Genomic DNA, 22,196 nt, shown 5'->3' on the forward strand with positions numbered 1-22,196 from the left:
GATTTGATTATCAAGAGGAGAAGAAGAGATTCTCACATCCTTAAGGGGAAATCACTAGGGGGTTTTAGATTAGATCTCTTGTTCTGCTAGCACACAAACCCTAATTCCTTCAACTTTGCATTTTTCAGGTAGGTGAGGCATAGATCAATAGTGACAATGACCTTACTAGTGTACCAGTGAACAAAAGATTACTAATTTAACAGGAGCTAAATAAACATCCACCTTCATTTCTCTTGGATGGGTGATTTGCAAAGCATTTCTCACCCCACATATGACATTTTAACTGACCATTTAAAGCGCCCTTCTCACATACCTTTACAAGTTTCTGGGCTGCCACCTCTTTGAGTTGACTGGACACTTAAGTTTTAAAGTGCTGTGCGTTCTCTGTGGTGCTACAAAAGCAAGATTATTGATAATAAGGACAGGATCCAGCAGGGAAAACAGGAGAAAATCCAGCAAATCTTTGATCCGTAGGAGACTCAAAGCTGCATGATTCAAATACCAGAAATTCACTTTCAGGAATTTTGTCAAGTTTTTTATAACCAGTAAGTTGTTACTAGTTTTCCTTGGTATTTATTCTAACAACATTAATAGTGGTGGATTCCTTCATACATGTTTGATTTTAATATCCCAATCTGTGGGAATCCCTCTGGTATTTAACAGAACAAAATTAAACATCAATTACGAAGTCACAGAAGGAAATCTAAAAGTGTCTTTATCCAAAAAATTGTTCACATCAATTTATTAACAAACAACACTTTCCAAGTTTTCAAACATTGTATGACTCAAAAATCATGAAGAATTAATTAATTTGCACTCAGTTTGTAAATATGCTGCTATATACACAAAAACTACTCCCACAATTTATCATGTTGCTTCCCCATTATTAAAATTTGCCCCATACCTCACTGCACATGAACATAACTAAAAATGTTATCATGCCAGATGGAAGGAGAGAAAGAGAGCCTATTCCAGGAGCTGCAGAAATTGAAAGAAATGTAGGCAACAGAAAACCATGTTAAGTTTCTCTTGCTGAGAAGTGTGATGGGAATTTGGAAGGTGCCCCACAGTCAATACCTTTCTGTCATGCACAATTCCCCCTTTCAATTTCTAATGCATGTAGGCCAATCAGAAAGGCCAAGCCCTTGTTCCTTTTGGTTGCCCACCTCTCTCAAGGCAGTATTTCCTCTCAGTTAATCATACATATTCCAACATAAAAACACTGATATGGAAACATTCTCCTTTTTAACAGGCAGATACTCAGAGGCTGAAGATTTAGTCTTCACTGAAACACTTTGCCAACGTAACCACTGCCAATGGTCATGATATTTTTTCATTGGGAGGCATAGACGGTGTGACAAAAGCATTCTTGACATCCATCCCTTCACATCCAATTTTATGTACATCTTCCCTAAACACACGAACTCTTATTTTGTCTCACAAGCATTTAAATTAATGGATTTCACAATCATCAAACAGCTGAAGAGACATAGCTCTGGGCTCCATTCCTACATGTCTAGATACAACAGCTTTTAAGCATCTCTTCTCCAGAAGGGATCAAGTGGAAAAGCTCTGATTTTTTTTTTCCCAAGGAAGAACATGGCCTCAAAAAGAAGTGGCAAAGCCTAAGAACGTATCCATGGCCATGAATTCAGGGGCTGTTCACCTGCATCAGGGCTCTGTGGTGCCAGCTGGAGCCTGAGCTTCTCCTTTAGTGGGAAAGGCAGCAGGTCCTTCCTAGTGATCACCCCAACCACTCAGTTCTGTGGGTCAACAACAGTAAGGTGGCACAGCCTCAGGGTGTGGAAGATGATGTAGGTGTGTTGCAGTGAGAAATGAGCTTGGACTGACATTGCAGATTTGTTTATGTACGGGTCCTGTGAGGCAAAGAGAGAAGACATAGGGAGAACACAAAAGCATGAGCGCACCCCTGCCACAGGGGTGGGAAGGAGAGGCAGAAGAAGGAGGCTGGGGAGAGGGGTAGCAGAGCTGAGGGACAGGAGCCAATAAGAACATTAGTTCTTCTCTCCCTGTTCCCCATCCCCAATTATACCTAAAACACCAGGAAATACCATAGTAAAAAGACACTTTCTTTTTTTGGTAAACCATCAGGTTCACTCTAAATAAACTATTATGACTGGAATGTACCCAAATCTCACAGGCTAGAAAAGCTAAGTTGAGCTCCATTGATATGGTCTGAGTTTTTACTTGGAAATAGTCAGTGACCTTAATATTTATTAAGTCTTAAGTTTTTTTATAGCTGCTATCTCATTACACAACCATTTATGACATCCTGTAATATTTTGCAGTCAATGCTTATAAAAGTCAATTCACATAGACTGCAGGAAAGAGGACAAAGAAAACAATCATATGGCTCTAAGAAGAAGGTCTGCAAGTACTAAACTGGTCACTGAAAACTATGAGGGCTATAACTGTTTCTTGATAGAAACAGAGCTAAAGACCGCTTTATTGTTAACCAAGCTGGTCTTTATAGCTTATATAGGTATTCACTAGGTTTTTACTTTTCATTTAATTCTACAGCATCCTTCTTATGACTTGGCCTGTTCTGCCAGAGAAGGTGTATTATGCTTCCCAGGTGTATGCTTCCCCAGACAGCAGGAAAATGAAACAAAGACATGATAAAATAATATAAATCAATGCACAGATAGAGGGACACGTCTCTTCTCCCTCTTTCATTTACAGGACTGACAAGACATTCAAAGAGGAAAAAAATTAAAGGCAAAATGGTTTCTTCTTTCTATACCACACATCATTTTGCTGTGGAACTCACTGCCACAGGAAATCATTATGCCCAAAGACTTCACAGTGGTTATTTCTGTGGATATCAGAAACAGAGCTTTCACGAGTGATCATAACAAGTTGTAGGAAGGGATACTAAAGTTTGTGCTTCAGGAATCACATCAGGCACTAAAAGGTTAGGTATCAATGTGAAACCTAATTGAGTGCAATAGGTTTCCCATAACAAGTAACTTGTGTGGCCCAATGGTGCAGGCACTGGACTGAGTCTCGGCTGAGCTGGCTTCTACTGCCATGTATAACCTCATCTTGAGCTTTGAAAAGCCATGCACCCTCTCTCCACCTCAGTTTCCCCATCTGTTAAAAGGAAACTCTTAAACCAAACTAGATAATGGATATTAGGATTGTTGTGGGTTTTATAACTTTTCTCTGCTTCTAGCTATTCTCAAAGCAAGGGATTCAGACTAGATGAATCTAAAACTCAGTCTCATCTTCGTTACACCTAAGTAAACAGAAGCAGATTTTATATCTTCTTAAATAAAACCCATCTGAATTAGGCTCTCTGGCCTGGATTTCCTAGGGTCCTCCCCGCCTCAGTTTCAATGCTGCAGACTGGAAGTCACCAAGGCAGAAACTACATTTGTTTATAACAGGTTTATTTTAGGCTTTATTCAGTATACCAAACGCATTATTGCTTTTGGACCCAGTATTTTAGTATAGTATTTAGGAAATAAATGTGGCAATGTCATAGCAGGGATTAAAAAAAAAATAAAAGGGGAAAGAAATATAGCTTTATTTATAAGTTGATATATAGGCACTGTACCGTAATGGAGCCTAAAACCTCAAAAGTATTGCGTTGTATTTGCTTTATAGGACTACAAGAGCCAAATAATGACATTTAAATGATCTATTCCATTAACATTGTATCATTTTGTCAATCTGGAATGTATTTTAATCAAAAGCCCCCTTGAAATGGTCTCTTTTGTTGTATTTTCTTTTTGGCTCATTTTATCAACATCTGTTATGTTTATACAATATGAATTAAAACTTCGGAATGCTGTTTGTACTCAGCTACTTTTGTTGAGAATGTAACGTCCCAGGATTGGCAGTGTTTATGTAAATCAGTGCGGCTGACACAGCCATCATAAACAAATGAGAAAATATAACAAACACATTGTTCATGGAGGAAATGTTTGTTTTTAGAGCTGGCTTCAGTCTTACCAGATTGATGAAGAGTTGCTGATACCGGGGATCTGTAGCTTAGCGATTCAGCAGCATGGTTAGGTGCGACAGATTGGGCAGCTTCTTCACTGTTATCTGGAATAGGCAAGAATCCATTTCTCTTTCTTTCTGTGCTGCACATTAGAACCCAAGGTTCAAAAGCTTCCCAGTCTGACTCTTAAGAAAAAGTTTTCTAGCAGAGCTACACTGGCAAAGCTTGTCCAAACTTTACAAATTCTTTTGCCAATAAGGCTTAAATAAGCAATTTAAAATAAAACACTTTACTTAGTGTAACTGTATCTCTATTAAGACAACGTAAATTCTGTTGACTTAGGGGTGAGGTTTTTCACGCTGTGAAAATTCACACACTAAGTGGTAATTACATGATAGCATAGTGCAGAAAAATGCAACAAAACTGGTATCAGCCATCAGCTGAGCTTCAGCCCTCTTCCAAAGGAGAAGCTATTTGTATCCTGGCACCTCATCCTATACATAATTGCCCCGCTCCTTCTCAACATTGTTTTGCCAGCCAGATTCCCATTTGCAAACCAAGCTTCAATAATATATGATGACTTTCCAGCTGTGCCTGTATAAATTGCTCAAAACTATGTTACCAGTCTTGTCTTGGTAATAAACTATTTTCTTCTACCACGCTTAATGTTTACTATTCCTAAAAATCCTTTAGTCATTTATCAAAGGGAAGAATGCTACATGCTTTTCAAGTTTGAAAGCTTTTATAAACACTCATCATTCAGAGAGGTGCTATCCCATACAGAATTAAATATTATAATAATTCTGCTACCCATAGAGAAGTTGAGAGAGAGAAGATTGGACCAGCTTATCTGAGCAAGGAAATTCTTTGCCAGCAGTCTTCCACAACATCCAGACTCCAAGTGGCATTATAGTTTATGACAGCTGTCCCTGGAAGGTCTCTGGCCATCCTTTAATTTAAATTGCACCTGAATACTTCTTTATCTCAACCACATACATTACATCATTTCATCCTTCATGGAGAACTCATCCTAAATCACCCGTATACATGCTGATTAAAGGAAAGAACTGAAAGAAAAGAGGTTAGCTTCTCATAGCAGAGAGGATGAGAGGAGGAGAAAGACTCATCATTTGTCTCTGGTTCAGAGATGCGCTCATTCTCCAAAAGCATGCACAGTTCTAACCTAAGGTTAGAGAAGAGGACTACATTCATTATAAGGGGCAAATTTTAAAAAGCAAGCACACATTGCTTTAGCAGCAGCTATATGATGGTACCTTAAGTACTGTGTGCAGTTTTGGGCACCTCAATATAAGGACATCAGATTATTAAAGTGTATCCACAGAAAGGCAACCAAGATGGTGAAAGGCCTTGAGGGCAAGACTTACAAGAAGCCGCTGTTTGTTCAGCTTGAAGAGAAGACTGAGGGGTGACCTCATCGCAGCCTACACCTTCCTCAGGGGGAGCAGGTGCTGATCTCTCTCTGGTGATCAGCGATAGAAATGAAGATACATCAGGGGAAGTTTGGATTGGATATTAGGAAAAGGTTCTTCACTGAGAGGGTGGTCACTCACTGGAACAGGCTCCCCAGGGAAGCTCAAGGCACCAAGCCTGTCAGAGTTCAAGGAGCATCTGGATGATGCTCTTAGTCATATGGTTTAGTTTTAGTCAATCATGTGAGGAACAAGGAGTTGGACTCATGATATATATATAGGTCCCCTCCAACTTGAGATAGTCTATGATTCTAGAGTATGATGGCCTGACCATATATTTCACTTTCCCAAATTTCCATCAGCAATAGCAGCATCACACAAGGTATTTTCTGGTTTACGTTTGTCTAATTAGATTAAAGGACATCGTCTATCCTACATGTTCTTCTTGACCTCGATCAATCTGCTTGGCAGGACCAGCTCATACACTGTCTAGTTTGCACCCAGCAAGACAATACCAATAATAAACAAATACGATTATCTGAATATAAGTAGACAGACTGTTGTCCTTCCCACATCCTTCTTAAGTAACACCTACATTAAAACACAATATCTGCAAAAAAATCATGTCATATTTTAAATCATCAGTGAAACCTTCTCTCACAGTACTGCACTCCAGAGTTCATTAAGACATTTAATATTCTTGCTGATTTAGTCATGTGAAAATGGATATCTTTATCAATAATTATATCATTTCAAACCTTTCTTTAGCATTCTTCCCTTCTGCACTACACATATAAGGCCTTGCCAAAAAATATATTTAAAATTATCACTTATATCTTAGCATCTTTATATCATTTATATTCCTTGCTACACACACACACACTCTACCCACACCGTCCACTTCCAGCCTTTTAACTTATGTTTAGATAACAAACACCTTGGGGACCACCACAAAGCTTTTTGTTTTGCAACGTATGTAACATCACGTTAGCCCTGGTCTGTGATTACAACGAGGAGTTACTACAGTAGTACTAAGATGTGCAACACACTGCTAAATTATGTGCTTGAGGGACCCAGAGGAAAGGAGACACACAATCTTCATTAGGGCCCCCGAGAAATACAAATGAGGTACAAAGTGGCTTTTGTGACCGGAACACCAAGCATAAGCTGGGAATTTTTCAAATAAATATTTCTGTATCCAAAAATACTGCTTTGTTCAAACCAAAATTTGTTATAGGAATTCATTAGTTTTAACACAATGTCTCCTGGGAAAGAACGGTCTGCTGCAAGGTGGGATTAGCACTCCACAGCAGAGGACTTGCACTAAGACAACGTGCCTGCCAGATCCAAAAGCTGGTGGTTAGTACCCTCCCTAGGGGCAGGATATGGAAGAACTAGGTTCAGGTCCTTTCTCCATGGTCTCCTTCATAACAAGCACATTAGTGGCTATGTATAGCAGTCTTAATTTCTCCTGTTGGAGGGGTTCCATGCTGAATAAACAGGGATCTGTACAACCAGCCCCCCCCCCCCCGTTCCCACTGGCTGCTCTGACCAGCAGGCTGTTTGCTGTTCTATTATTTTCTTTCCAAACAGTCTTCCCTTCACTATTCAATACTTCTTTGTCCTGCATTTGATGAAGCTGGATCAAAACTGTAAAGAACACAAAGAAAACAGCAAACTTACTATGAGATACTATTGAGCTCTCACACATGAAGAGGCGACATTAAACTAGTTTCCACTGTATTAAAATTAACTGCCGTTTCGCTTGTTTTGGGTCTTTTATGTAGTCTACCTTTTGTCCAACATAAAAACAAAATACTCTGGGAGCATCTACCTCCGCATTTTAGTTCAGATCTGGAACACACACTTGAATGAAACTATCCTATTACCTCCATCTCCCATAGGCTGGTTAGAATTGTGAAGCAGTCACCTTTCTCCTGAGACAGCCAGCTGTTTCACTCTGTAGAGCCAGTCTTGAAATCTGCATTTTGTTAACGTAGACATTGGTCTCTCATCTAAGGTTCTCAATGGGATTTATAAATAAGCATGCCTGTGGCTGGGATATAGGTACCATCCTTTTACAGGTGAAGACCTGAATGTGAATACAACTTGTGGAAAGACATCAGTTCTGAAGCAAATCAGTGGCACAGCCAGGAATACTAGGAGTCTGTCACCTGCTCCCACCTTTAAAGCACATCCCATTCACAGGACAAACAAGGAATTCACTATCCTTCATAACTACAGAAACTTTATTTGTCTGAATTTAATAACTGGCCAGCTTTGGCTTTCATAAAATCTGTTTCAGATGACAAAGGAAAGTGCAACACTGCAGCAGAGCTAACTGCTGAGAAAACTGCACTGAGGAAATACTTTGCCCTGGGCTCACATCTCTCCTCCTGGGAAAGTCACTGGCATGCCCTAAGCCTCTTGCCATGCGCATGCCAGCATATGGACATGTTGCATAGACAATTAATGGACTTGGGTTTGAGGACAATGATGAGAACACACTAAAAAGAAGAGTATAGGCATGCTCCAACAGGCAAGATCTACTCCCTTCAGGCTACGTTTGGAGGAGCAAATGGAGAAAAACACAATATACTCATAACGTATTCACTACAGTAGGGGACATAGAGAAGAAATCAATGCAGTCATGCCCTATGAATTACCTTTGGTGCATGACACACTTTGTTCTGCAGGGCTCTGTAAAGATTCACATTTTATGGTCTTTCACAAACAGGTCTGTAATCGTTCTTAGTGAGATATAAATACACAGATCTAAATTCTCCTCCAAGACCATCACATACACCTCCAAGAAGTCACTTACAAGGATGATCACTGGGCCAGGAATACTCTCAAGACTTTAATCCTAACATGTATATATAGATGTCAAGTGCGAAAGTTATGATCCACCCTGATCCTTTCCCAGACTCTGTAAGCTGAGGTCCAAAACACTGTTCAGGTCTGTCCGTAGTCCAGACCGCCATTTTCCACTTGAACATCATGGGCTGGAATTAAAAAAACAGCAACATTCACCATGAGCTGAAAGAGCAGAAACATTTGCTTATCACCAGTGGTTTGTTGGCTGGTTTTGGCAGCTTGCAATTTGCTCGGCACCGCTCTTAACTAAACCCAGCAAGGAGTCACTTAACAGGGCCTTGGGAAGTGTGAGAGAAATTTGGCTAGTCAAAAAAAAAAAGCACACACAAACACAATGAAGGAAACTGCTGGAACATTTCTGATAAGAATCCAAGCCTATTAAAAAGTGCCATATTCAGGAGAAAAATGAACATACATTATTTCACTCAGACTTCCAGAAGTCATGCTTCAGAGGTATAACAACATCACTCTTTGATGTTACATACAACATCCTTCCTATCACATCATCAAGCCTTAAAAAGCAGACCAAACATGTTTCTTGCACTATTTTGTGAGGTTTAACAGGAAGTGCTAGGATTTAGACTTGGAGTCTGCAATTGTTCATTTACTCTTTATTTATTTAAGAAGGAAGAAAACCCTGGAGTAGGGAATCTCATTTCAAAGATACTCTGGCAAAGCATCGCAGTAGTTTCATATGCTCTATCTGTTATAAAGCATGCATCATGAAGATACACCTAATTAAGATAACACATTATTATCCCAATATCCACATGTCAGATTTGGCATAGAAGTCAGGAATGAAAAGTATCTGACAGCTGATTGTGTCACTCTTCTTGTCAAGATGGCCAATTATCTGAGGAAACTACAAATTCTAAATATTGGGGGAGTGACATAAAAGGAACTGCAGCTCCAAAGTAGCTGCAAATGAACAGAAGGAAGATTAAAAGGTGATGTCACTGGCAAAAGCATTCAGGGCAGAACTCTCCCAAAGTGAATGGATAAAATACACAGTGGGGCGGGGAGAGGAGGGAGGATTAGAGAACCTGAAGCATCATTTTTAGCTTGCTTCAGAAAGTTTTAGGGTTATTTCTCCTGCATTAATCCACCAAAGGTACCTGCATGGTTTTTATTCTTGAGCTGATTATTCACTGGTTTATTTTTGAGCAAAGGGGCAGGAGGCCTGCATGGATGAGCAAGGAGCTTCTGGCAAAAACAGAAGCAGCAAGTTTGTGTGGATGTGGGAAAAAGGACAGGCCACTTGGGAGGAATACAGGGATGTCAGAACATGCAGGGAAGCAATTAGGAAGGGTAAGGCCTGTTTGGAACTAAATCTGGTGGAGGAGGTCAGGGACAACAAGAAGGGCTTCATCAAGTACATCAGCAGGAAAAGGATGGCTAGGGAAAGTGTGGGCTGACTGCTAAATGAGGTGGGTGCCCTTGTGACAAAGGACACAGAGAAGGCGGAGTTACCGAATGCCTTCTTTGCCTCAGTCTTTACTGCCAAGGCCAGCCCTCCAGTTTCCCAGACCCTGGAGACAAGAGAGGAAGTCTGGAGAAAGAAAGACTATCACTTGATCAAGGAGGATCACATTAGAGATCACTTAAGCAAACCTGACGCACACCAATCCGTGAGCCTTAATGGAATGCACCTCCAAGTGCTGAGTACCAGCTGAGGGAGCTGGCAGATGTTACTGCCAAGCCACTCTCCATCAACTTTGAAAGGTCATGGAGAACAGGAGAGGTGCCTGAGAAATGGAGGAAAGCCAATATCACTCAAGTCTTCAAAAAGGGCAAGAAGGATGACCCAGGACACTACAGGCTGGTCAGCCTCACCTCCATCCCTGGAAAGGTCATGGAACAGCTCATCCCGGTGGTCACCTCTAAGCATGACTAGGAAAAGAAGGTTGTCAGGAGTAGTCAACATGGATTCACCAAGGGGGAAATCATGCCTGACCAACCTAACAGCCTTCTGTGATGGAATGGCTGGCTGGGTAGATGAGGGAAGGGAGATGGATGTTGTCTACCTTCACCTCAGCAAGGCTTTTGACACCTTCTCCCATAACATCCTCATAGGTGAACTCAGGCAGTGTGGTTTAGATGGGTGTACAGTGAGGTGGGTTGAGAACTGGCTGAATGGCAGAGCTCAGAGGGCTGTGATCAGTGGCACAGTCTTGCTGAAGGCCTGTAGCTCGTGGTGTTCCCCAGGGGTCAGCACTGGGTCCAGTCCTGTTCAGCTTATTCATCAGTGACCTGGATGAAGGGACACAGTGTGTCCTCAGCAAGTTTGCTGATACAAAACTGGGAGGAGTGGCTGACACACTAGAAAGCTGTGCTACCATTCAGCGAGGCCTGGACACGCCGGAGAGTTGGGTGGAGAGGAGCCCAATGAAGCTCAGCAAAGGCAAGTGTGAGGTCCTGCACCCGGGGAGGAACAACCCCATGCACCAGTACAGGCTGGGGGTGACCTGCTGGGAGGCAGCTCTGTGGAGAAGGACCTGGGAGTCCTGGTGGACAGCACGCTGGCCATGAGCCAGCAGCATGCCCTGATAGCCAAGGAGGTCAATGGGATCCTGGGGTGCATCAGGAGGAGTGTGGCCAGCAGGTCAAGGGAGGTTGTCCTCCCCCTCTGCTCTGCCCTGGTGAGGCCCCATCTGGAGTGCTGTGTCCAGTTCTGGGCTCCCCAGTTCAGGAGAGACAGGGAACTGCTGGAGAGGGCCCAGCAGGGGGCTGCAAAGATGATGAGGGGGCTGGAGCATCTCCCTTGTGAGGAAAGGCTGAGGGAGCTGGGGCTGTTCAGCCTGGAGAAGAGAAGACTGAGAGGGGGCCTTATCGATGTCTGCAAATATCTTAAGGGCGAGTGTCAAAAGGATGGGGCCAGGCTCTTTTCAGTGGTGCCCAGTGACAGGACAAGGGGCAACAGGCACAAACAGCAGCATAGGAACTTCCATCTGAATATGAGGAAAAACTTCTTACTTTGAGGGTGACAGAGCCCTGGCACAGGCTGCCCAGAGAGGCTGTGGGAACCCGCCTGGATGAGGCTCTGTGCAACCTGCTGTAGGTGAACCTGCTCTAGCAGGGAGTTGGACTAGATGATCTCCAGAGGTGCCTTCCAACCCTGACCATTCTGTGATTCTGATTATAGCGTATTTTTTGGCCAATATTCAACTCAGTGGGGGCCAGTGATTAACATATTCTGACCAGAATAAAACAAATATCCTTCCATGTATTAAAAATCTACTGTCTCAGAGTTTCTCTCAGACATGTTTAAAATCCAGCAGCATCAGTTACTAAATTTGGATTTCTGTCAGTCATTTTGAGAAAACAATGACAAAAGAACAGTAACAAGTAACAATAAATCACTAACTAAATACAATAAATCACTAACTAAAAACAATAAATCACTAAAATAACTGAATATGGCACCCTGGGACTCTTCACGGTCCTTCCTCATCCTGATACCTGGCTGGTATAAATTATTTCACAATATCAACAAGTCTCTGAAAACTTGATGCAGCTAAGACTTAGTGTCTTGCACCTTCAACTTCCATAGCAGTAGAAACGAAAGGAGTGCTTAGAGGATTTTGTAGGATCTGATCACTGCTCTGCCCTCAGCAGAAGTTCTAGCGGAAGCATGCAACTCTTCCAAAAGGGCCTGATGAGAGAAGCTTTTTACATGGACTGTAAAATGTGAATTCTATTTAAGAACAGTTGTTACTTTATGTTCTTGGTAAGATAGCCGCTAGTATACAAAATGCATTTTTCTTGACTTCAAATAGCATTGTGCCTTTTTTTAACTGGTGAAAAAGAGTATCCTGTATACGGTGAGCTAGACAGTAGGTAAGAACTAGATCATCACATACCAGGAACTGTTTTAAAATCCACTGAATCCATGTCTTACACAGAAAAATCTCAGGGTTACAGGGTTGTTTCAGGTTAGGCAGCCTAAATAATTACTGTTTACTTAATGTTTTGTTCTTCAAACCAAGAAGGAGCTTTGCATGAATTTTTGGCATTTACCTACAAGATGATAAAAAGGTCATTATCAAGTAGTGGACTGAGGTTTTCCTCAAATCCTGTCCATGCCACAGCCTTTCAAAGGATGCTGAATAAATATTTAATCTTTGTGCCTCAGTTTTCAGATCTACAAAACAGGGATTTCTTCCACCTCAGTGCTGTGTTTTGAGGTTAATATTCATTACTTAAGTTGCCAGCTGTCTGCTTTTATGGGCACCATCAGCGGGGTGAATGAGCAGACAGTAAGTTCACAGCTTCAACATGAAAATGCAAAGGCAGCTGTTAATAAACTGTAAATTCAACCCTACAGAAAGGCTAGATTTTAGGAAAGGATGAAGGCTTAGGATCACATTTGTATTTCTCTACAAGCTGACTTGTTACCAGGCAGATTTTCAATATCAGAGGAACCTACCACACATTTAAATGACAGGGCAAGTATGCAATCAGTCTTTCCATTCACACACCAGGTTTCCCCATGCCTATATTTGATTTCAACATTTAACAACACTCTGCACTTGCCTAAAAGCCACCCACATGCTGCAGTGAGGCTGCATACGTTTTTAATTTGGCTTTTTGACTTAGCGCACAGCCTCTGCAGCACTCCAGTTTTCCCTCCAAAGGGCTCCATCACAAGTCCTACAGCACCTGAACAATTATTTGTATGGCCAAACAGGCCTACTAATTTTAAAAGTATCATATGATGTTGTTCTTTGGAAGAAAATTTTCACACTTCAGATATGAAATGAAACCACTGCCACATACTCTATAAACCTTCCTCCATCTGTGTTATTCACGAGCTGCAGTGCTCCAGGACCCTGACAATACATGGGAAGATCATAATGGCAAGGGCTTTAGTTGAAAGTGCTGGATTCCATTTATTTTAATAGGCAAGATTACTGTATAGTGTATCATTGAAATTAATTGGATCAGCTTTTCAAAAGCAGGAGTCCAGACAGTGAAAACAAACAATGTGCTGACAGACTTTACTCTCTAACATGAAAACCAAGTAATCACAAAAGCACTTTGGTATTGCCGTCAGCTCCCTAGTCTGCACACCTAAAAATAGTTTTCAAGTCCCTAACGTGCTCTCCCTCCCATTTTTTTCTTCTTTGCTGGCTGAGTTCAGACGCAGCCTCCAAACCACTGCTAATGGTGTTTCTAGCTTATATCAGACTTGGTAGAAACACCATTTCTCAGAACTTACAGCAAAGTCACAGGGACAAGGAAGGGGGGAAGCTGTTCATGATCTTCTAGTAAGAAACAAAACCTCATTTTTATCTCCATTTACTGCATGAACTTTGCAGACTTCTGCGTTTGATTGAGTAACTTTGCATTCCTGTGATCTAAACTTAGCAACCTTTCCACAACAGTGCCAGAAGAAGCTCTCCAAGAAGCTTTCAAATCCATATCAGTTATTTCAAGTGTGCCAGCAGCAAGGCTGTCGCAATATTAAGGTAGACATCATTAAGCTCAGTAATTAATTTATGAATTAAATGTTTCAGGTCTCAATTCATCTTTAACTTTCCATTTGTCCCTGAGCTGTTGCACTGCATTGCTTACTGAAGGCAAGTACTTCTCTTGCTAAGAAAAATAAAGGTCTTGCCTTATTAAACAAGTGTGTGGACTCTCTGTACACGTGCACATGCACACGCCTTGAGAGCAGTGTTTCATTAGTCCCAACTGGGAGGGCAGATTAAAGAAAAATACCAGAAACCATACCTACAGCCTGACATATCTATGATATGTTGCAATGCTAGATCGCCTTTCCCACAGCACATATCAATATGCTCTGCTTGGCAGAAAGCATTCCTGACTCACAATGGTTTCTGTTCACTGGACTGACGAGAGGCGAGTCATAGCTAATAAACTGCCATAAAATACACATACGGATACCGCTTTGGATCAATGGTTTCTCTGCTAAAGGATGTTACTGTGTAATACAGCTTTAAGTTTTCAACTTTGTCATATTTTCTAAACTCTGATCTCTTCAATTTACTTTCAGTTATGTGACATTCCCCCTTAGCGGAATGAAAGCATGCATTAGCTAAACAATGTGGTTTGGATTTAGTGTTCCCATGCATCATCGTGAAAATGTTTGTATCAGCAGTAGTGTCATTATTGTTACTGGGAACAGCTGCTCTACCATGTCTTCTGATCGTGGAAAGCAGAGTGTCTCCCTTCCCATCCCAGTTTACAAGCAGGAAATTTAAAGCAGGACCGTCGAGCAGGAGGTTTATGAGTACGCACTGTTCGGTACCTGGCTTCCTCCTGCCACAGAGGAAGCAGAAAGTGCAGCGCAGCCACAGCCGCAGCAAAATAAGTGTTGCAAATATAAATGTAGTTGGCTCCCTCCACAGACAGTTCTTCTGGCTCTGGACCGGGGGCTAACCTGGGGCAGAAGTCCTCCCCTCAGGTGCAGCGCTCTGGCAGCTCGGTTCCATTCGACTCGACACCCTTTGAGCGAGAATTAGAGCCGCGAGTTTGCTGATGATTAAGCAGATGTTTAATATCTCCCCCGAGTTTCTGAAGTGGAAAGATGTAACCCTCAGCCGCCTTGCCAGCGCTCCTTGCCTCACTGATGTAAGTTTCCACATCCAGCTCTGTGTGAGTGACGCCCCGCCAGGAGCATCACGGCGGCGATGCCGAGCTCTGCAGGGCCCTGCCACTTGGCTCAGGCCAGCTGGACATTTTTAAGGAAAGCTCACAAAACTTAGAGCTATTTGCGTGATCACACAGAAGAGCAGGCTCTAACTCCCCTTTCAGAACAAAACCTTCAGGAGCAATTAGGCTTTATTTCAAGATGGATAAAATCCGTTTTCCAGGACATTAGACCTTTTGAAATGTCTTTGGATGGGAAGCCATACTTTCAGTCACTAAGCTTTGGTAACTTTTCAACTACATTAAGACCTCAGCTTTTGAATGTATTTCTTTTTGTGGTTTAGAGCACAAAGTTCTATTTTTTGAAAGAATCTTAGATTCCCAGCTTTGTTACAAAAACAGAAATTAGGTACTCTGAACGCTTCATTTGTATCAAACAAACTTCGTTTGAATTTGGCAGTTACGTAGTCAACACACTCCCATATAGCATATCAAAATGTGTACTAGAACGGTTCAAACATGGTAAGCTACAAGGATTTTTGACAACTTTACCTTCAATATTTTTATGGAAATGTCTTTTTGGCACAAAAATAACAATTCCCATCAACCACAAATGCTGAAGTTTCAGTAAACTTAATGGGTGGGAAGAGATGGGTTTTCCTAGGTGAAAAAATACACGCAAAAATGCAGGCACAATGCCAGAAATGTCACATCCTGTACAGAAGGAGCAGAAGACCAAGTTTTACCCATTTCTGCTTAGACGGATATATTCCATACAGTCTGCTTGCAGTCAAAGATACTGTGGTTTCTGCATAACTACTTTCTCCCAATCAAATTAAATTTCCTTCAGCTAAAGGACAAACAAAATGCCAAGTAACAGCTAACAGCTGTGTAGGTAAGAGTGCAAAGGCAAAACCAAGGAATCCAGCCTTCAGCCTTACCACAGGAGAGCTATGTATGGTACAGATCTGAGCAGTTCAGACACGAACAAAATGGCTTATCTGTTAGGGTAAAATTCCCGAACAGGTTACTCAGTGGTATTTGTCAGCCCAGTAGTTTCTCCAGGAAAATTGTCTCATAGCTGTGTTCAGGGCAGAAATTAAGATTGCCGGGCACTACTCCAGCTTCTGCCTCTCTGCACCACTTCTCCTCAAAGGAAACGGTGGGACAGACCAGCATCCACTTGCTTTTCCTCAGTGAATACCAGCAGGATTTCACTGCAGTATGGAAACCCTGCTCCTTCATTTGACTTGACAAAAGTGAGGTAAAGGCAAGAAAAGCCACCCCATCAGAGCAGTCCCTGAGATTAACATGGTATGAGTCACAAATATGCAGTAAATCTACACATAATAAGGGATAAACAGCATCTCCGGAAAAAGGCACCTAGGCAGAAAGCACATTGTCACCCATTTTGGTGGAAGAAATCAGAGAGTACACGAGTGTCACACGTGTGGAGGGAAGTGATCACACATGGGAGGATGCAGAGCATGGCAGCAAAGACACTGCTGATGACGTAACATCATCCTCCATGTTATATCCCAGCCCTGTCCACAGTGTGGGGGAAAGAAATTTGTTACCTACAGCTTCACTCCTCAAATCCTCCATGTCTTCTGTTTTTAATGTGGTTTACATTATAAAGTAACCTCTGGCAAAGATGATGGAGCAGCAAAACACAAGTGATGATGTGTCTAATCTCTTCATCATGTCAAAGAACCACTTCATTGCCCCACAATGGCCCTACACTAGTACATTATAACATATGTGGAAGTGAAAAAATGGCGCTTTTTTCAGTTTTGGTCTCACAGAAATTAGGCAGAAGCACAACTCTGTCTTTCCCACTGGAGGAAGATCTGGAGCCACAGACTAGAGCAGCCAAGGCAAGAGAGAGCCAGGGGACCTCCCAGCAACTCCTCAATATGCATTTACAGCTTCACTCAGTGTCTCTGGCAGAAACTTCCTGGGAAGGAAGGCAGTGGTCCTATCCTCAGGTCTCTCTGAAGAATGAATTCCACCTAGCCAGGAGGGCATGCCATCTAGGGCATGACATTTATAGCTCTCAGCAGACTCTGGGCTAACACATTCATAACAGCCCAGCTCCCTTCCTGCAGTCACTGAGGGAAGATGGGGGAGGCATTTCAGCTGCAGCGCAGAAGAATAGCTTGCTTTATTCTGATGTGCAAGTATCATCGTTACCGCGCGAGAAATGAAGGGGGGAAGCCAGTCCCCCAACCCTCTGTGTTGCACACAATAAGTCTATCATCCCCATCAATACCATGCATCAAGTTCACCAGCCACACGTTCCTCAAACTGAATTCTGCAAGGGTTTCCCAGGCATGCATAGAGCTCTGCCTATGGCAAAGTGTCAAAAGTATTACTCTAAGGAGATCTTTGTTTTGGAAACTTGCTTCTTAGCTACAGTTTGCTTCCTCTTTAACAATTTTAAAGCCAAGGAGTTTTCTTTAGTAGTTGCTTTTGTTTTTTATCTCTGCTGCTCACTCAACTGGGGAAGATAACCGCTTCAGATTTGGGTCACCCATATAAAAATGTGTTTGGTGATCTCATCTTCATCCCCCATGGGTAACCTTTGAGATCACAAAGAACAGGAGAAAAATCTATCCCCACTAAGCAGATTTGGAAGATCTGGGGGGCTTTGTTTGTTTGGAGGGTTTTTTTTTATAAAATTGGAATATCTGGGTGTTTGCTGCAGGCCAGCACTGAGGTGCATTTGTAGGCCCATGCAAGTTCCAGCCAACATTGCTTGGCCACAGTCCTTGCTTTTGTAAGAACTGACACTGACCTTTTCAAAGGGTCAGAATCATTCATATGTATTACAAAACATAACAACACTTTGTCCTTGTACAACAACTCTCATCACTACAGTTTCAAGTGTGGGCTGGTACTGAATAACTTTTACATTTGGTCCAAATTTACAGGGTTTCATCCATGCTTATTTTATGAGAAGAAATGGTACAGGAAAACACATAAATGAGAAACAGTATTGAAAAACTATGAGCTGCTGCTACCTTCATGCAAGCTTAGCAAATTGTTTGCTTCTTTCCCTTCATTAGCTTGTTGCCTCCTTCTTTTTAACCTAATAACAATATTTTTTTACTAGAAAAAAAATCCAAGCATATTTGAGAATCAATAATAATGCCCAAGGCAATCCTCAAGAAAAACATCATGGCAGTTATTTTTTCCATCATACTTATGCCACCTTTTTTAAAATATGCCAGACAAGCCACATTTCCTCCACTTCAACACTACTGATGTACAAGACGGAAAAATAACTTGTCATTTTTCTGACTGTGGTCACATCACCTCCACATGGGATTGCACTGGATCTCCTAGGGTAAGAGGTTGAACAGCACCCTTCCCCTTTAAGGAGTTCACAGCATTTGTCATCTTGCTCTTAACAGTTACGTGCTGCAAGAGCTGTAATTTTATGAGTAAGATGGAAAACCTGAATCCTAACTGCTTATGGTTATGAATATAGTAATTCCATGACACATCACATTTTTGGAGGCTTGTTTCAGAGGACGGCTGCAGAGCATTCCCTTCATGGTGTTGGTGAGAACAGCAGAACAGTAAAGTCTTCTGTGGTCCTCGCTGGGGACAAGACACCCAGAACTCATCACGCAAGTGCTCAGGCTGCAGGGCATGCACTGAGGCAAAAAGGGGTGTCAGAGCACCTCAGGATGCAGTGCTTGCTCCCAGACATAATCTCTGCATGAGTTTCACTGGAGTGAGCCACCAACTAACTAAAAAAGCCATTTCCTGCTTCTTTGTCAACCATTTCAAATGTTGTCTTGGTTTTACTCGAAACAGTCTAACAACAGTTAATTTATGCTGAAAGTGACAGGGAAACTTTTTCATTCATCCCTGTTAAAAGGCTGTAAGAGAAGGCAGCATAAAAGAGCCCTGTGGGGATTAAGCAAATGACAAGCCTACCAGGACTGTCAGGTATCATCAGCTTTGCTCTGAAGGCACCTCTTTTTGGGATGTGCTAGTGACCAGCCTTCCACCCCCCCCTTTTTGCTTGCTTCCACACTAGTGTGCTCTCCATCACAAAGCACAGTGGTATTTGCATAAACTCAGCAGAGTCCTCAGCAGCCTGGGATGCTCACTTCAAGGTGATTTGGTGAATTAATAAGGAAATTATGAGACTATAAATTGAATTTAAAAGGAACTTTGGCTGTATCAGTTGTTAGAGTGCTTTCTAGATTTATTGCTGTGGACAGCTGAGAACTAAAAAAAGCACACTATTTTTTGCTACATAATATCTTCAGATTGGTGCACACTGCAGACTATCACTCAGAAATTTAGGTTTTAGTGCCTTAGCACATTTCTTATTAATAATGTTTATGATAGCATCACCATGAGAGAACAAGTATACATATCATATACAAGTATATGATACTGCATTTATTGATGTCATTACTTCTGCAGGCCACTGCGACCCAAATGATTCCCCTGTACAATTCTCATTGCAAGCAGAAATTTCTCTTCCTAAAAGGTTCATACAAACTGTTTCACTTGTCAATGAAGCAAGTTCACAATTTTTATTAAATATTCCCATCTTCATGCTCCAAAAGGGCAACTGACCACATTGCTATGAGGTAAGTTCATGTGATCCAGCTGCCAGCGGTTCATCCTTCAAAATTTGTTATAAAGCAGGCAAGCAGACAAGTCCTAACCAAATTTCCACTGATGATGCACGGATAGCATTTTTCCCCATCCAGATCAACAAAAGAAAATGTTTTTATCCTTGTTCGCTCACTGATAGCTCCCAACTGCCACGCAGTCAAGGCATTAAACCAGAAGTGGATAAAAAAGTAAATCTACAAGAAAAGGTGTAGAATACTACAGTCTTTCAGGACAAAAGACACCATGCAAATTGTGAAAAAGCATGGTATTACAGTACAAAACTGGCCACGTGTTTGTATTACCGCTGTTGGAAGCATAATTCATAGAGCTTTGCTGTGTGAACTCCTATGCAGTAGGAGTTGCATATTCATCTTCTTTCCTCTAGGATACTTAAGGTAGAAATAAAGTCATTGCATCTCCCACTCATGACCCACCCCCCACTCAAAGGACAGTCTTAAGATACTCCTGAAAGAATGAAATCACTCTTGTAGTCACATGAAATACAGTACCATAAATACTTAATTTATCAGGAGATTTTATTACGCCTTTTGAGAGTCCTCCATATGGCAAGGATTCCTTCAGTCTAATTCTTGTTTACCCTAGCAGGTTACTTCCACTGATTTTGTTGCTTACCTCATCTGTGATATGATTTATGTTCACTCATTTCCTGTAAAAGCATACACTAATAAAATGAAAAAATTATGAAGAAATAGCAGGCCAGCTTTGAATTGGCATGGGACATTTCATGAGTAACTAGATTCAAATCCTTTTAAATTACTGTTTCAGTGAACCTTTAAGATTCTGAAGGGCAATTGTCCCCTTTTCTACAGTTCCCATAAGGTCGTTTCATTGATGCTGTTTCAATAAATCCCTGATGAAATAGATAACCTTGTATAAAAATGTTAGGTCTTTCTTTAAAGGACACCTGCTGTTCATGCTAAAGAAAGTAGGAACAAGTTTCATATCCATCCCAAATAATCTTCACAAACAGATGCTTAAAGGAAAAAAGTCTGATGAATGGCCAGAAACATCACATGACATCAATTTGATAGCATTTTTACCTTCTAATAGTTCCCTGGAACACCTCTGCATCTTCTGGCTTGAGCCTGCAAACCACTGGGAATCCGCTATGGCTTGTACTTGCAAGAAGCTGAGCCAAGGAGGCAATGTTTTCCTTCAGGTGAAGGACCCTGATGCCAGGCTTCATGACATCCTTGGCAGAGAACAATTCCAGGTTCAACCTGAAAGACAGAAAGCAGACAGCCAAAGCATTATTTAGTAAACAGGAAACGAGGCATACTGTACCACGTTAGCATTTGACAAGTTTATAATGTGTTAGTAAATTACTTCAAGATGGAAATCAATCTGCTTTATTTGCAAATGTAAAAAAAAAAAAAAGTAATTACCCAATAAAACTGCTTATCAAGCATTGCTTTTCTTTGTGTGAGATACATGATAAATTCAACCATATGCATGACATGGTCATCCTAGACAGGATATTGTAAGACCCATTTATCAATTTGCATGACTTTTCACTTATCAATTTGCATGACTTTTCACATTTAAAAAAAGATTTTTAATCTGAGCTGAAATCCTCTGGAATTCTGGCTGATATCAAATAGTTTAAAGCTAAGCACTTTGGAAAAATTCAGGCTTATGCTTATCATTGCATAAGGGTTTTTTGCAGCGGTAGCAGCTAGAAAGATAGCTCCTTCAAAGATAGCTTACAAATCATATACAGATTTTCCAGTATTTTCTAAAACTTTTCAGGTTTTAGGCAAAGTTTCAGGAACTATGAACATACAAAACTGAAAAACATGTGTACCCATTCTCTGACAGTAGGGTGAAATGAAAAATAACATACTGCAAAATTCAGGAGTAATTTCTATGGAATTACAGTAGGCCAGATTCTTACAACAGAAGTCAATGAACTGCTCTAGTTTTAGCTTGGTTTATATTTTCTATTTTCAAAAAATTACATTAATTATTCTGACTATCATCTGGACACACCATAAGCCAGAATCTCCTGTTCAGACACAGGCTGACACAAACCACAGCCAGAGTCAACTGGAGCATAAATTTGCCCACATCCTGTTTTACCAACGTACCTTTCATCCCTGTGGTAAAAGCAGCTCTTTCCATATGCTGTTAATTATTGTCCTCCCTCCTGAGAGACACAAGCTTATTTTTTCAAGCCAGTTACTCTGATGGTTTGTATGTGATCACCTGCCTAAGAGTAACAGAACTGAGGAGACAATGCACTTCATACATGGCACCTACACAGCTGTGAAACAAGTTTCTTCTTCTAAACTGGGTTGGATTTAAATGAATCCTGAAAAAAAAAAAAGTCTTATATGCATCAAATCACATCATACCCATCCCCAGTTATATGAAACAGACTGCAGGCAATGAAGATTTGGAACACCATTACAGACCCACCTTTCAAGGGACCAGAACACCAACTTATGGAAAAATTAACCTTTCTGAACCGCATTTTGCTTGTGAGTTAGAATGAGCAGATTTTTACCTTGGAAATCAAAATGGCTGAGTGCAGAATTTAGTATCAGCTAGTGAAAACAAAACCTAAAAATCCCAGAGAGATGGATTTTTTTTCATTCTTAATCTCACTGAGTGCTACCAGTTGATGCAGTACAAGTGATGGA

At 41.3% G+C, this 22,196-nt stretch overlaps 1 protein-coding gene across 1 annotated transcript in view; it reads right to left on the minus strand.

Annotated features, from left to right (window-relative positions):
• Window positions 1-1,625: 1,625 nt before the first annotated feature.
• Window positions 1,626-22,196, minus strand: part of LOC130145927 (chloride channel protein C-like) — an 81,071-nt gene continuing 60,500 nt past the window's right edge. Inside the window, 4 exon segments of the mRNA XM_056331492.1 lie at window positions 1,626-1,877; window positions 3,979-4,074; window positions 5,039-5,153; window positions 20,595-20,774. Coding sequence (XP_056187467.1) covers window positions 1,626-1,877; window positions 3,979-4,074; window positions 5,039-5,153; window positions 20,595-20,774 — 643 coding nt within the window.

Source organism: Falco biarmicus, chromosome 3 (genome assembly GCF_023638135.1).
Source record: "Falco biarmicus isolate bFalBia1 chromosome 3, bFalBia1.pri, whole genome shotgun sequence".
Lineage (NCBI taxonomy): Eukaryota > Metazoa > Chordata > Aves > Falconiformes > Falconidae > Falco > Falco biarmicus.